Source organism: Strongylocentrotus purpuratus, unplaced genomic scaffold, assembly GCF_000002235.5.
Source record: "Strongylocentrotus purpuratus isolate Spur 01 unplaced genomic scaffold, Spur_5.0 spur5_scaffold_17, whole genome shotgun sequence".
Lineage (NCBI taxonomy): Eukaryota > Metazoa > Echinodermata > Echinoidea > Camarodonta > Strongylocentrotidae > Strongylocentrotus > Strongylocentrotus purpuratus.
Genome location: NW_022145602.1, coordinates 23,497,737 through 23,515,433, shown reverse-complemented (window position 1 = coordinate 23,515,433; position 17,697 = coordinate 23,497,737). Strand labels below are relative to the sequence as shown.

The 17,697-nt window shown below is 35.8% G+C and overlaps 1 protein-coding gene across 1 annotated transcript in view; it reads left to right on the top strand.

Moving 5' to 3' along the window:
- Positions 1 to 17,697, top strand: part of LOC755390 (sialidase-3) — a 59,244-nt gene that overhangs the window by 10,604 nt on the left and 30,943 nt on the right. The window contains exon 3 of the mRNA XM_030987943.1: positions 15,557 to 15,785. Coding sequence (XP_030843803.1) covers positions 15,557 to 15,785 — 229 coding nt within the window. The remainder of the gene's footprint in view (positions 1 to 15,556; positions 15,786 to 17,697) is intronic.

The window sequence follows — 17,697 nt, the reverse complement described above, 5'->3', positions numbered from 1 at the left end:
ACAAGCTGCATGAAAGTTGGAAGCAGTTACAGTACCACTAAAATTAACTTTTGTTATAATTATTATTTTTCTTATTGTTATCATTATAATGATCATTGTTATTATTATTATTATTATCATTATTAATGTCATTAATATTAACAGTTTTATTATTATTGTCATAATTATATAATATGGACTGGCTTTGAGGGAGATACCACATAATATTTCACAAACTAGACTCGTATTGCCCTGAGTCAAAGACAAGGGCAATATGGGTCTTGTGAGTGCAATATATGGGGTTTCTCACCAAAGTTAAGCCAGTCAATATTTTTAAAATAATAATTAGTAGTATTATTAATGATATTATTATCATTATTAGTTTTATTACCGGTATTGTTGATACTGTTAATATTATAATTATGTCATTTATGTTATTATTATTATTATTTCTAGATGTAGTATTACATGTACAATGTAAAATGGTAAAAAAGAGCCCAAACCCATGCACCCCCCGCATTGCATCACAAGACGTCATTCATGTGACGGAAATACCTTCAGCAACTAAGGTTGCCAATTGAACAGGACTGTAAATAACAGTGTCTCTTCTCTCACAGGCTGGGATCGAGATTAGGCGCGTCTTCATCATCTCGAGATTGCCATATAGCCTGCTATTTCTGATTTGGGAAATAATCCTGAAGTAAAAAATCGTGTCTTCACTATCTTGAGATTCGACCTCGAAACTTGGAACTCGGCCTTGAGAAATTAGCTCGAGATCTTTTGCTCAGCGTTAGCGCGTATTGCGAATCTTCGGTCTAGTGAAGACGCACGGGACAAATAGCTGGATATTTTTCCAAATAGTGGGATATCTTGGGATGACAATCCTGACCAAATATCCTTCTAATTGCTACTTCGGTCTGATGAAGATGCAAATTAGCTGGATAGTTTGCGATCGAGATAGTTCAAATGGCTGGATATTTGGCAATCACGAGATAGTGAAGACAGGCCTATTGCGCAGGTTGCTCTGTTCTGTTGAAGAGTGGAATTTAATAAGGGAAGCTACAACTGTGGGATCGATTGGGACCAATTGATGTAGGCACTGGAGTGCATTCATTGAACACGTTTATTAAAGGCATCGCGTAGAAATGCATTATGAGAGGGAAAACGGTGAGGTTATCTATAGTATGGTCATGTCAATCTCATGGATCTGAAAAATTTGAAAATACATTTCCTTGAAGAGAGTTACAAAAGCAGAGGATAGGAGAAGTTATTATTAATAATTAACAGTCAATTTTTACTTAATACCTGTATATACAGTATATATCAAACATGATTTAATAGCCCTTTCCCTTTTAAGTTAAAATAAAGCCTGACACTTAATGTACTTGCTCATCAAGAGTCAGGCTTTATTTTAACTTTAATAAAGGGAAAGGGCTATTAAAGCCCGTTTGATATATACTGTACATGTATTGCACAACAAAACCGCAGCAATTGTTGTTGTTCTTATGATGTACTTTTCTAATTGACTGTTATGCCTCAATTTTTATGTATCATACAATACAGAGCTCAGTGAAAAAAAATAGGCTTTTTAAAATGCAGAACTCTTGGCTTTTTGTATGGCGAACCGGATCAATTATAAACAAGACTTGCTATCACAATGCGGCCTTTAAGCCAACCTAACTTGAGTAAATTATGATGTGTTAACCATATTGATTCTACATGAATGCATTGATGTAAGGAGATGTTGCAGACTTGGACTTGAGATGCCAGTAGTCTAATAGTACATACCGGTACTCCAATTTAACTCTTTACCACAATCCCTATAAAAGCCTTGAGTAGACCCTCGATCTGTCAGTTTCTGGCTGTTTCTTGCTGCATGTTTAATATGGGGCACTAATTTTGTTTTTCTTGTGAATATTTTGAAGTCAGGTAATCAATGGGAAACCAGCTGGCTGATCTTACATTCACATTCATATTGTCCGAATCTCGCGAGTCTTCTCATTCTATTATATCCCAAGTTGGCCACTCAATATTCAAATTTGCATTTTCTTTTTTAAAATCTTTATATATCATCGCTGTTTTCACGAAGTGACGGTAGTGAAAAAAAATTGCATTCACTTTGCGTTTTCCTAACTACCGTCACTTCGTGAAAATAGGAACGATATATCAAATTGAAATCCAACTACCACATAAGTCTGTGAATATTGATGTGTATCCCCTCTTTATTTTTTTCTTCTTCTTTTTCTGTCTTTTTCCCCTTTACCAATATTTTGATTAGTTACAGCCAGCCTTACTTTATTATACATACCTGTATATTCTTTTGTCATGTGTAAATTTGCAATATTTGTTTGTTATATATTTGTGAAAATGCAAAAGAAAAAGAAAATCAAACAGAAATAAATAAATCAAATCAAATCAAATCAAATCAAATCAAATAATTTCAAGTTTTCATGTATACATGAATTAAGATACGTGTATATTACACACTTTCTAGAAATATCTACACTGTACCCTTGTTTTTCTGATTTTGTTTCTGTTGTAATTATTCATGTTTGAATAGTTCTGCTTTATTCCTGTTAAATCATGTCTGAATTAATACCTTCTTGTCTTTGTATAGACCTCTCTTTAGTTCCTAACACACTCTTTTGGAACTATTTTTTTAAAAACTGCAATAGTACCAGTGCAATAGTAGCAATGCAATAGTAGTACAGTACCAATTCAATAGTACCAAAACTACTAATACAATAGTACAAGTGCAATAGTAGCAATGTAATAGTACCATTTCACCATTATATAAAATATGGTAGATACCTGTACATGTGTAGTACTCTATGTATGGGCATCAACCCAGCTAGAAGGTCAAAGATGAAGCGAATAGCTCTGTACATTAAAGCTAAATGATTGAATCACTGGTAAATTGAGATAATGCAACATTCATTCATGAAAGCTTTGTACAATATCGAGAATGATATTTCAGGAGGCCAACATGAATCCTCTACACTCTCTTAAGCCTTGTTCCAATATGCAGCGGTAAAATGCTCACTTCCTTTATGATGTCATAAAGTTAAAGACGCTTTACATTTCTGTATCTTCTAACATAAAGTGAAGTGAAAACGATTAAGTTTTTATGTCTGAACGAGCCGTAACATCAATGACCGCATCCCGTCATCTGTCGACACAGAATTTTTAAAATCTCAAGCCTCCGTCAGATATGATGTGGTAAATCGCGGCGGGTTTAATAGAAAAATGTATTACAGTGAAACTGCTCAAGGGAAACATGGAAAGTGGTCTGTATAGGCTAGTGGTCTTTATGTACAGGTTCCTTTAGTATTAGAGGTTTCAATGAGAAACCATATTTAAGGGAAACAAAAAAATGTGGTCATCATAGACATGTGGTCTTTCTATTGGTCGCTATTTGGTTTGACTGTATATGTAAATTCAATTCAATTCAAATTCAACTGCAGGCAACAAAGGTTCCTATATTTATATAGTGAGCTCTGTGTGAGATAAAGAGGTGTGAAGCGTATCACTTTATCATCGTACAAAAAAAAACTACCATGGTTTTGTTATATGTGAACGAGGCTTTTGCAGTCCAACAAACCCATCCATTCTATTTGTATTGTCTCACTTGTCCAGGTTTTATGTGTAACTAGCTGGATTGAATTTTTTCAAAAGCGAGAGAGAGAGAGAGCTGAATCCTTCAATTAGGCCGGTAAATTCACACTTCACTTTAAAGGGATATAACCAGGCTTAGCAAAGATAGCAAAGAATTAGGCTTCTACCTTCACACTTCACTTTAGAATTATATTGACAGCCTTAGCAAAGAATTAGGCTTCTAACTTCACACTTTACTTTAAAGGGATCCATGTATAACCAACCTTAGCAAAGAATTAGGCTTCTAGCTTCACTCTTCACTTTAAAGGGATTCAAGCAGCCTCGGCAAAGAATTATATGTCTAACCTTGACATTTTGTTTCACACGTTTTGTATTTCAGTCACATTAGAATTACACTCACTCAATGACCAGCATTTGATATGTTTTTTTTTTCAATGTAAGAAGATAATTGAAATACAACATACTGTACTGCATTGTAATCCATTGACTATCTTTGGTAGATGGCAAGTTCTTGCATCATGTAACAAATGGGATGGGAATGCTGCCAATGTACACTGAATTAAAAGCATATGCAAATTATTTTTTTACTTGTATTTATTCATTTGTCATATTTTTCAAACCCAGGGTGGCCTAATCAGTGATTAAGACACTTATTTTTTTTAGGGCCCTGCACACATCAACACATCAAATGTAAGAGAATGCACAATTTAGAAAATAACACAAAACTAGTACATTCATGCAAAAAAGTTAACTTAAACAAGATAAGGATGTACCATGTTGCAGTACATGGGAACCTACATGTACAGTATGCTCTTTAGTTTAAATCCTTGATATACACAACTTGCCCATTTTGCACACTCACCAAAAAAAAAAAATTGTTCATGTATGATCAGTTGGATTTATTCTGTAAATAGTTTATCCTTATACAGGATATATCTATATCAATTTTGCCTTGCTAATATTGATGCAGTGCAATCGTCCAGGCAATTACCCTGCTTCCTACTAATTGATAAATGTACATGGAATTAGTTTGTACAGCGAAGTTCCTTTTCTGTGATAATAAGTCTGGATTTATATCTAGAGCTTAGTGCAGAATGTCATCTCTAAGTGCTTTACAGATACTATTATCACCATTGGATTCATTCATGCAAGCAGTGTGCACCATTTCCACTCCCTGGGGAGTATTCCTATCATATGGTCACCATGACGGCAAATGGCAATGTCTATATCACAAAGGCTTTTGTCATCCTACCAGGTCCCTATTTCTCTCCTGGGTATGGAGCGTCAAATATAGATTAATGTCTTGCCAAAGGACATTGAGTTTCCTGTCGGGGATCGAACCCACCACAACCTTTGCAATTCCATTCAAATGCTCAAACCACTGGACTATGTCACCTCCAGGTGATAGGAACAGTAGTTGTACAAACACAATAATTGAAAGGAAGTGCAGACTTTAATGTGCTCTTTTGGGAAACTAGAAACATGACCAATACCATGATAAGAATAGACAGTTGTATGGTTTTATTTGGTAATGCCTTGAAGTTCCAAATAGAAATCAACAACACCAAAAGAAGGAAAAAAGGAAGGATCTTATCGATGTATCATGTATGCATGATGCGAACAACAGGAATTCATGCATATTGGTCAATATTAAAGATTGAAGCGTAGTTCTTGTCATGCAATCGCATGCATTATACATGGACATGCACCTGTTTTTATCAGGTAAACAATCCCAAGTATACGTATACATGTACGTTGAGGTTTGTGGAATTATCAAAATGATAAGAAAGTGGCACAGGCTTGCAATACATTAAGTCACATGAACTTTACACAGAAATGTGTCTATGGGGCAGCACAAGCCTCTGGTATGAGACTGTATTCCACTACCTTTTTGATAGCTGTTACTTGTCACATTTTAATTATGAGGGAATATGAAGAGCCAACCTTTCCAGGGGACATTTTCCCCCCTATGCTCCTCTTCCACACTAACATAAAAAGAATGAAAAAGCTCACAACTTATTTTCCACCCTCACGAGAACTCAACCTTCTCTTTATTTGATAAGAGTATTACATGTACTGTACATGTAAATCTTATAGGTTATTACTTCTTGCAGATGAACAGTGTGAACACCAATGGTAAGGACAAAGCGTGCTTGGATCTTTAAATCATGCAATGGTATGCCTACTTTAAAGGGATCCGGTCTTTGTCTCAGATTCTGAAACAAAATCCTGGATTAAGCTCATGCTGCAATCATAATTATAAACCTTTAGGTCAGTCAGGAACTCCATGACTTTTACAAGCCGATCGCCTGTCTGATTATCAAGATATTTATGATTGAAAATAAAACCAAATTTTGCGTTTGCCTAATGGTTTTCATAACACTACAGTCTATCGGGGAAAACAAGTATGATAAAACCGGTCACTCAAAGATTTTTGCTTTTTTGAGGCACATAATGATCATTTTGAAGCGCAATTTTTTTAGGGTTCAATATTACACCATATCACAGACACTGACAACACGTAGGGCCTTTTATCTCAGATTTAATATTGTTAAACGATGCCTTTAAGCAATGGGAACACATTTCCAAATGGTACATTCGTATCCTCAATGATTAGACACTCATGGGACTGTTTATATGATAATGACAGATATATATGTATATGAATGTATATATATATATATATATATATATATATATATATATATATGAAAAAGCAGTGAGAACACCCTATATGGTAATGACACTGAGATCCGTTGAAGGGCTAGCTGATTGAACCGAGCAATTTGAGTTGATCAATTGCCTCTCAGATTTGGTAATCAACTCTAAGTGTTTGGTCACACCCAAGTGCATTGGTTTAGATGTAAGAGAGAGAGAGAAAGTAAGAGAGAGAGAGAGAGAGATATGGAGAAAGAGAGAGAGAGAGAGAGAGAGAGAGAGAGAGTGTGTGAGAGAGGTGAAAAGACAGAGATTTGGGGGGGGGGGGGGTGCAGATCTACACCTCTACTCAGACAGGTAGATAGGACATTTTTATTCAGATTGCTTATTCATACAGTTCATTGGTTAAAATATGGAATTTATTCATTTATTTATCTAAATAGTTTTGATGCCACTCTGAGCTATTTCTTGCTTTGTATACAAGAAAGGCATTAATTATAATGATAACAATAATTATAACAATTACAATATTGATAATGATAACAATAATGACGATAATAATGATTTTGTTTACCCATGGAAGCCTCATAGAGTGGTGAAGTGTGACGTCATCAAAAATCTATTTTTAGAGTTTCTCAATTTTTTTCTTCATTTTTCCGAAAAACCATCAAAAATAATGTCCAAATGTGGAGAACCAATTGAATATGTTAATTATTGGCTGAGATATGACCATCTGAATAAATATATGTCCTATGGGAACTAAGTGTTATTCCTATTATGGTTTAGTATGAGTTCCCATAGGACATTATTTTTGATGCTCTCTCCGAAAATGAAGAAAAAATTGAGAAATTCTAAAAAATAGTTATTTATGACGTCACAGCTTCGGTACTCTATTGCCATCAATGCTGTTCTTACTGAGGACCCTGAATTATTATTACCCCAGTGATCACCAGTAAGTGGCAAATGTGGACTTATGCCTTACCAAATGATCTTAGTACTGGGCAAGACAAATCTGTTAAAGATAAAGGTGAGTTCTGGTAATGCGATTGCATTGTGAAAGAAAAGGTGTGGAATGGATCAGAAACAGTTGATCATGTAGCATGTAAGTATTGGTGTGCACTGCAAGGTTCTGGAGTCGTCAAAATCATAATAAATTTGGCCGAGTCTTGGTAAAGTAACAAACACTTTACACAGAAAGCTATATATGGGACAACTCACATGGTGTCGGGGCTAGTACTACTTGATTTCCTTGTCTTTCTATGCTCATTACTCAGCCAGTATATATTTTCTTCCAAAATTGTTTGGCACATGTCATTTATTTGTAATCTTGAACATTCTGTGTAAGTTTCGTTTGATTCTGTGAGAATTAATTTTTCTTTTATTTACCAGAACTGGAGTTTATCTTTAAGGGATAGTCTGTTGACCGATTGCTTTATGGCTCTCAACAGACTATTTATCTTATTTCAATGTGAAGTGGGTTAAGTACATCTATAAACTTAGATAGATGTCATTTGAAATCAGGAAGACATTACCTTTGTCGTCCAGGCTTTGCTTTTAACTTGTTATTTTAATAGGCTATGTCAGATTATTTGTCTAGTTGATTAGAGTCCTATTAGTATTACATTTATGACTTTATCTTGTTTTGGTGGGAAGTGGGTTATATCTATAAACTTAGATAGATGTCATTTGAAATCAGGAAGACATTACCTTTGTCATCCAGGCTTTGTTTTTGACTTGTTATTTTAATAGGCTATGTCAGATTATTTGTCTAGTTGATTAGAGTCCTATTACATTTATGACTTTATCTTGTTTTGGTGGGTGGGAAGTGGGTTAACATCTATAAACTGAGATAGATGTCATTTGAAATCAGGAAGACATTACCTTTGTCATCCAGGCATTGCTTTGTCTTGGTTTAATAGGCTACATCTGATTATTTGTCTAGTTGATTAGAGTCCTATTACATTTATGACCACTTAACCGACTTAAAATGGAATTAGTGAAGGAAACTAATTATTTTTTAATCCATTCACAAGGCATCAATATATATCTCGGCAAAGTGGAAATAAGCTTTATAATAATAATAATAATAATAATAATAATAATAATGAACATTTGTAATGCGCCAGGGCTGTCAAAAATGACACTCCTGGCGCAGTTGTGTGGAAATTGTATCATTGTACATGTATACAAACATATACTTAATTGTACATGTTCATCCAGTTTCAGTTTTATTTTTCATTTCAAACAGAACAGTAATTTTGACATGAAATCAGATACAATTCATTACTCAAAATGTAATAAATTTTACTTGTTTTGAAGTTACGAAATAGAAAGTATACATGTACATAAATATTCAGTATAATGGTTTTTCAAAAGTTGTTTTAAGATAAACCTGTGGCAAAGTCTCCTTAGATATATCCGTGTAGTAGAGGGGAAGTATATACAGGTACATGTATTTGTTATTTGTTATTATTATTTTTTTTTACTTTATTGATTCTCACACTTTCTGGATATAAGAATTGTCACAGTCTTGAACCATCACACACAGGTTGCCTTCATAGAGAGGTGGCCACTAAGTAGTATTAGTATAGTAGTAGTAGACTTTATTGGATAACTTCTTTAGCACAGGGCTAATCTGCCACAAGGTCCATTGCACATAAATAGAAAGCAAGTTAAATATACAACAGTTTAACACATTAGCATTAAACAATACAGATGATAATAGTTTACAACATACTGAGACAGGTTTTCATGATAATGTGTTACTATCTAATCTAGATCGTACATCACCTGTTTTATCATTGAACTATTGAAGGGGAAAAAAGCGTTTTCTCCCACACAGTTATGTTGGAGCCTTGGATAATGTTTTGGGTTCCTTATTTCTGTCTTTTTGCATACCTTTCAAGACTACTTTTCATGCACATTGCATTGTGCATGGTACTATGTTGCTATCTACCTTAGATCGTACTTACAGTTTTATCATATCAATCAAAATTAAGTGCATTTTCGTTTCTGCACATTTTAGGTGTGTTGAATTGATTTATTTCTAATGGTGCTTTTGATACAGATTCTGACACTACAGTCAGACCTGTCTATTAGGCCACACAAGGGTAACATAAACAGTGGCCAATGTAGACAGGTGGCCTTTATAGACAGTTTTTCTCAACACACACATATACTGACCCTAAGGTGAAGGCAATATGGGTGGTTACGTTAGGCTGGTGGTCTTTAAAGGGAGGTGGCCTCTAAAATAGATAGGTTTGACTGTACATGCACATTGCATTGTAGTTACAGTGTATATGTCCATCTAATTTAGATCTTGCACCATCGGTTTTATTAATTGTTGGTTGCATTTTTTTTCTTCTTCCTACCTACATGTACACAACTTTTGAAGTGTTGATAATTATATTCTTCTGTCCATAAGTTGATTTTGTTACTGATTCTGACACTAAATCACATTGATTGTGTATAAGTTTTGCATGAGAGTGTGTTACTATCTTAGTTAGATATGAGTACATTTACACCACCAGTTCGATCACTTGCAGTTTGATCATCAACCAAAAATAACATCCCTGCTCCCGTAAATTGCATTTAAAATTTTCTCTGCTGTGATTTCTGTCAATTTCATTTGTCTCCATGTTGCTACTGAGAAATTTAATTCACATTTTGAGCCAAAACATGTATATTGAGTAAATCGAAACATAATACATCTACATCCATACTCATTACTGCACATGTATGTACAGCTGTATGTCATTACATGCTTAGAAACAGTTAAGTATACTTTAAATGTTTTAATTTCTGATATAATACTGCAAAGCTTTGAGAAAATAAACTCATTAACTGCTTGTGTAATGTCTTAAATGCAAATTGACTGATATCCCCTTTGTTGACAGTGCACACAAAGAGATAGATTTCTGTCTCGTTTGAAAGGCGTGTGTGTTGTGAATTTTTTTTTGCAGTCATGTTAATTTTACAGTCACACCTGTCTATAAAGGCCATCCAATGATAACATTTAGTGAGCAAAAAGTGAACATGAAGAAATAAAATTAAATCTATCAGGCCCCCAAAAATATAATATTTTACCAAATATATATATTATTAGGCTGTTTTTCGGCAAAATTTGTATCATTACGTATTAGTCAAAACATATTCTTTTACATGATTGGTAATAAGAGCTTCCATTTCATTTTTTGAAAGGGGGGGGGGGGCGTTTCCAAAACTGGTCTTTACCTTTAAGGTATCTAGGTGGTTTATAAACAGTGAAAGCTGAGATGCCATTTACATATTAGGAATAATATATATGTATAATAAAACATGTATTACAATTCAGGCAGCATTTTCAGCAAATGGTCATCATCTTGTCAAAAATACTGTATTTTTCAAGCCTTACACGTTTGTGTCCTGCAGCTCATTGCAGGTTTAGAGTCTTTGAGTTAAAAAAAGAATCTTAGCCACCATCATTTATAATGAGATATAAAAGAGTGGAGCAGCTTTCATTAAAATCACATCATAGTTAGGGGGTTCGATGCACTTTATCACTTGCACACACGTAGCCCTCCCAATCGTGTTACTAGTCTCTAAAATCTGCTGATGTCACCTCCCACATGTATCATTTAACGTCGTGAAAACTGGAAAGTCACGTCAGGCTCACACGCCTTTAGAATTCAGGCTCCCATTCACTCGCGTGTTAAGGTGACGATAATTAAAAATCATTAAAGGCTTTTAGCCTTGCTGTTGCAATATACTGTGTTACTATATAGGAAGATGATCCAAATACATTTTGAGGGTTAGTAGGTCAAGATCATAATTGTCTGTTGGTATTTGATTATAGGCTTTTTGTTTTCATCATGATATGTCACAAATAATTCCATCCATTTCCTATACTGAATTTAGGGCGGAGGCATGTAGAAGATGCTGTTGTATTTGTCTTGTTATTTTATGACACATTATGTGAAAGAAACACAATTCAAAGCTTTTTAGACATGTCAGTCACTTGTTAGAATTTACATCAGACTTATGCCGGGATTTAAATCATTTTTAGTTTTTTAGTTTTACTTGACTATTTGATTAGCTTATTACATGTGTACCATAAGCTTTATATGGGAACAAAGTGGCTCCCATGCTAATATTTTACTAGTAGAGAAAAAAAATCACAGCAGTTTGAATTACCCCCCAAAAAATTGAAGATATATTTGGTGAAATTTCAGGGTAATTTTGTTTTCTTTTTAAGAAACCTAACCCCAAGAAATAAGTTTAGTTATTCTTAGGGATTTGTCGTATTATTTCCTATTAATATACAAGATTCCCCTTCAAAGTTCATTTATATCTTGTACATTTTTGTAAGGAACATCGTAGTTCAAAATGCAGGATTAAAATTCATCTTTCATCATAGCTACACTATTCTTTGGGATGTGGTTTCCTTTAAGAATGATGATCAAAGCTCTCAATTGAACCTCATTCAATATTTATTAACGTGGTTGAACCGGGTAATAGCCTCTAGATATTAACTGTTAATAATGACCAGCTTTACCAGCCACAACACCATAGAGAATTAAAACCAGGAGCTCAATTTAGATCGATGCATCTTAGATAGGCATCTTGGGTGAAGACACACTGGAGAGGTTTAAACGACAGTCCGTTATTTAATTTTAAGACCGTATGGCCGCACTCGTGGCTACCAAACTTTATGTTATCTTGAAGTTTAATACATGCTGCAATCATAATTATAAACCTTTAGGGCAGTCAGGAATCCCACGACTTTTATCAAGATATTTATGATTGGAAATCAAAATTTCATTTATCGTTTTCCTAACATTTTTTTTTATAACCCTCCAGTCTATTGGAGAAAATGAGTATGGTAAAACCGGTCAGTCAAAGATTTTTACTTTTTTGAGGCACTTCATGATAATTTTGAAGCCATTTTTTAAGACTTCAATATTACACCATATCACAGACACTGATAACATGTAGGGCCATGCATCTCAGATTGAACATTGTTAAACGATGCTTTTAAACACACATAGAAGTGGGCTCTTATGGGGAATTTGACACTGTTTGGGTGTTTACCCAATAACAGGTGTTTTATGGCGAACATACAGGCTTTATGCAATGCTCTGCCTTTTCCCCATGTGATAAGGTCATTATCTGACATTTGCATTATACAAAGATTCTTATCACTCCAAGACTCTCCGAGAGACAAGGGGGTATTTCTTGATTGGCCTACTGGTATGCTGTGTGAGACTTGTACACCCATTAATAGTATTTTCACCAAGTTTTGGTATCAGTGAATCGTGATTTTCTGCACATTGAAACTGGTGACCCTCTCCCTGAGAAGGTTGAGTTCTGGGAAGAGGTGAACAATAATTTGTGAGCGTTATCATTGTATTACCATAAATCCTCGTGTATAAGGTGCACCTGTGTATAAGGCGCACCTGTGTATAAGGCGCACCCCCGACTTTCAATTTTTTTCGGCGGCAAAAAAAAGTGCGCCTTATACACGGAGATTTACGGTATGCAAGTGTCGAAGTACATCAGATAAAAAATGTTCCCTGAAAAGCATGGCTCTTCAAATGCCTTAATATTCTAAATATGGCATGTTACATCATAAAATCGGGACAGATTTTTACACCACATGTTCGTGTAGTCCCTTATACGTCCTTCTGTGTACAGTGCTTATATCTTTACCAAGACTTGGCCAAATTTCTTATCATTTTGACGATTCTAGAACCTTGCCATACACACGCATACTCTAGATGATCAACCTTTTCTGATCGACTGCACACCATTTCTTTCACAATGCAATCGCATGACAAGAACTCAACTTTACCTTTAAGAGGCAATTTCATTAGGAGAACCGAGCGAGGAGTGCCTTTAAAGTGAGTAGGTCTGTGTCTGAAGGGTTAGCAAACAGAGTTGAGCCAACACTCTGTGACTGGCTATGAGCTTAGTCAGGAATGATACCCAAAATGCCATCACACGAACGTGAGCTTAACACTCTCCATCCATAAAATACAACCGTGATACAGGGTAACTGGGAGTTAGTCTGCAGATACAGACTCTAATTTGAAACTTCACCAGTATAAGCTAGTTCACGGTTGCAGTCTGAGCATGAGCAGATGAAAGTCATTGCAGAATAAATTGTAAAATACACCGAGATGAAATACTGGAAACGTGCTCATGAAAGTTATGTAATCATCATTAATTCGTGCATCATCAGTGCACTCTATGATACACAGGTGGAAGTATTCTTTGAAAAGGGGAAACAAAGGATAGCACCTCCATCGCTGTAGGAGTGATTATTTCAGAATGTTCAAAGTGGGGCCTTTTCATGTGTTGAAGATCTGTGGATATTCGGGGTTATTGCAGTATATGTGCTAACCGTGAACTGGTCTATTCCTAAAGCCTTGAGCAGAGCCTAGCTCTGACAGTCTCTGGCTGTGTCCAGAGCCACTTAATAACAGAGCCTATGCATTATGCTGTCAGCCTAGTCTCATCATGCAGACCCTGTTACGGGCAGCGACTCACAAGGGGTATTGCCTGCAGACTAATCATAGGTAATTTACTCACGTTGAATCACGTTTTAAAAGAAACTGATAAGAACCCAATCTGAATCGCTCTGTAGCACATGAAACCAGCCTCCTGCATTGGCGCCAGTTGGGAAGGAGAATAACATTTTTGAAATTTTAATGTTTGTCAATTTAAAGCCCCACTGCATTACTTAGAGCTACTTACGCCTTCTATATAGCAAACAATGCCCAATTGGTGCCTGTTGATCCCCCATGATCCCCTTTTTCTTATGATAACTGAGAGCTGATTTGATAAGATAACCACCTGTCAGTGACCTTGCAGGGAGGTCTAATCCCCCCTGGCCAAACGAGTACAGACAGGCTTTAAAGCTGATGCAAAAACTTTACTAAAAGGAGACACTGTACTGTATGTACTGCTATGGGTTAACCTGCTGAATACTACATACAGTTCACAACTAAATTATACATTCCTTTTGCAAATTAGGCGCATTTGTGTGTTTTGTAACTCAAGAACGAGAGGTGGACTCGTCGAATTAGGGCCTTTGTTGAATACTTTTAGATGTAAGCTTTGATATGTCACATTCTCAAGAAATGCTAACTGGGGCAAATCAAATTTCACATATAACTTGATTAATTGCAAACTTGGTAAGGGTATGAATAATTTAATTATCAAATCTACATGTATGCTCTGAGGCTGGAATCTATTGAGATTGTCCAGTGTTCAACAGAAATAATGACGTACAGTTCCTATTGAAATTGTACAGTATTTTACCAAAATCAAATTGCACTGAAGCCACTGAATAGGCCAGATAAAGCGGTGCTTTTTCCTGATCTGAGTTGTGCTTGATCGGTCGAACATACACATCTATTTCACACTCACATGATTCCTCTAATAAAGCTAGATGAAATCTCTCAGATCCAAGGTCGACATCCAATCATCCTGTCTTATGAAAAATAAATCACAAATATTTGCTGTCTGTCTAATGAAACCCTCATTTTGCATGAGGTGTGAGTGTGTGGGTGTGTGTGGGTATTGAGAGGGGGGGGGGGGTTATCTTGGCATTCACATTATGGCACATACACTGTTTACCCTTTCCAAGTTGATTAGATTTCCTTGGTCTTCATTTCACACTGGGTGTGGGGTGGGGGAGGGGGGGGGGGGTGGGCATGGGGCATGGAGATATCATACATGTACCTGCCAACCCTTTCAAATAATCAGAATATTCTGATTTTCTGGATTTTTAGGACCGAAAAATTCAGAATATTCAGATTTTTCAAAATTTTTAAATTTAAGCTTGCTTCATCATGTGCCATGATTTGAGAGTTCACGTTTTGCGTGCGTTGAATGGCTGCATGATCAAGCAGTGAATTTGTATTGGCTTTTTGGGTTCAGATTTACCGCGTAGTGCCAGTTATACTGCCGCTGCATGCGCGGACGCCTCTTAATGGTACAGATTTTTTATTTTTGCAGGCATACCGTGCTAGAGATTCCTAATTCTTTTTTTTCAAATGTTGGCAGGTATGAGATATATATGCAGCCTGTCTAATATAATCCTAAGGGCTCTTGTAAGTGGGTTTTTTTTATCTGATTTTTTTATCTGATGTTCTACCACATACTTGCATAATAACAATGATAATGCTCACAAATTATTTTTCACCTCTTCCTAGAACTCAACCTTCTCTTTACAAGTACATGTACCTAATTACAACTATAGACTTTGTTCCTAGTTCTTCAATATTAATATCCCGATACTTTTGTTCTCATTTTGTTACAGAGGTTTTTGGGCAGGGAGACAATGGTTACAACACATTCCGGATCCCAGCCCTGGTCCATCATCGCGGGGTGTTCCTTGCCTTCTGTGAGGCTCGGAGGACATCCTTCAGGGACTGGGGAGCTAGCATGGACCTGGTCCTACGCAGAGGTAGACTATGTGACATCAAGGAAGGAGATAAAGAGATAGAATGGGGCGATATACAAGTCGTCGCTTCTTTGCCTGGCAAAAGGTGAGTAAGTCTTTAAAGATATGAACTATTTGTATTTTAGATGCTGCTTGTAAGTGTCGGCTTGCATGGTGATGTAGATATACAGTAGGCTTGCGGGTGCACCATGTCAGAGAGAGAGAGAGAGGATTGAGGAGTCCTGAAATATATGTATATTTGTATTTTGGTTGAAAGCGATTTGTAATTATGTACATGTACATGTACATGTATTATTTTCGTTTGCAAAGTTAATTGATTTCATGTAATTTGTAATGCAAATTCTGTTTCCTTTACTTGTCAAATACTTTCCTCCGAAACTGCTTAGAGGCATTATGCAATTTGAGGTATAGAAAGATATTATTATTAGTAGTATTAGTAGTACTTTTAAGATATGATTGATTTAGGATTCAATTATTTACATCCATGTAGCATCATTCTTCAAGCACAGTTCAAGCCCCTCTGCACTAGTTTGGCCAGGAGGGATTAGTCCACCCAGCGTGGTCACTGCCAGGTGGTTATATCATCAAATCAGCTCTCAATTAACTTAAGAAAAAGGGAACATGGGGGACCAATGGTCACCGATTAGGCATTTTTTGCTATATAGAGGGCGCAAGTAGCTATACGTAGTGCAGTGAGGCTGATTAATGATTAATGATTAATCAAATCATTAAAAATACTTCCTAAGTTCCATCTAGTTAAAATGGAATAACTGGGACTAAAGGAATTTTCTGTTTCTGAAAGTCATTTTGAGTTGATTGCATCTTAAGTATAAGATACCTTAGACTGTTCGTATGAAGATTTGCATTAAAAATGAATCAGACATGTACATGTAAATGCAATTTAATCCTGTAATTGTATTTAAACAACCTGTAAACATGTACATTTACAACTTTCATCTTTGTGTCACCAAAAGTCTCTTTTAAGAAATGTTAGGACCTTCAACTCAATGTTGCAAAGATATGTAGGACAACATGAAATAGATCGTGCCACTGTACTCTCATAGCACTGCCTGGCATCATCCAATTTCATTTAATCATATAAGAATAAATCACCCTTTAACCTTGCTGCGTGTGATGGGATAAGGGCTACATTATTAGCGTGGTATTTGTCTGACCCTGTGTTCCGTCTCCATGTACCAGAATTTATCGCAGCCATATGAGAATCGTACAGCTATTTGGTATTTACTTTCTCTATTATAATCTGGATGTTGTATCGCATAAAAATCCTACCACTGGGCGTGGCTTATCCAGAGCTGCCAACCATAACATTTTTCCCGGAATTATTCTGTTTTTTTCTCCAAATTACGGTAGTACGTTTTTTTTCTTTACATACAGCATTTCAAAAAAATGCCCTAAAATGTTTATTTGATTCTGATCACTAATTCAATAGAAAACTGAGGTTCAAACATACTTGAAGAGAAAATATTCTCAAAAAAGATTGAAATGCTGATAATACCAAAATACCCCCCCCCCCTCCAAAAAAAAACCACCTACTTTTACTTTTAAATATATAGGTCGGTCCTAATATGGAAATAACAGCATGAGGAATGGACATTTCTGCATTGGAAGTGTGTCGCTTGTGGTTGTAAGTTTCGTTTGAATGACTTCCTTATTTTTGCCATCATGGTTCCTTTTTTTTTTGGTCGCACAAGGTTGGCAGCTCTGCTTATCATGAGGGTGCACCCATGATTGGTTAGTTGATCTCTTTAAAAAGAATATGTTTTGACCTGGGTTGAGAGTACAAGAAGTCATCGTATAGCCGTATGAGAAACGTAAAGCTATACGCTTAAAAGTACTTACGTTTTCCTAAGCCGAACGTTGTATATAGCGAAACACATGCTTAAGTATTGTTTCGATGGAAAACGTGATCAAGAATCACGGTCCTTTTCTAATCGGAATGTTGTATCGTATTAAAATTCTGTGACTGGGGTTGGCTT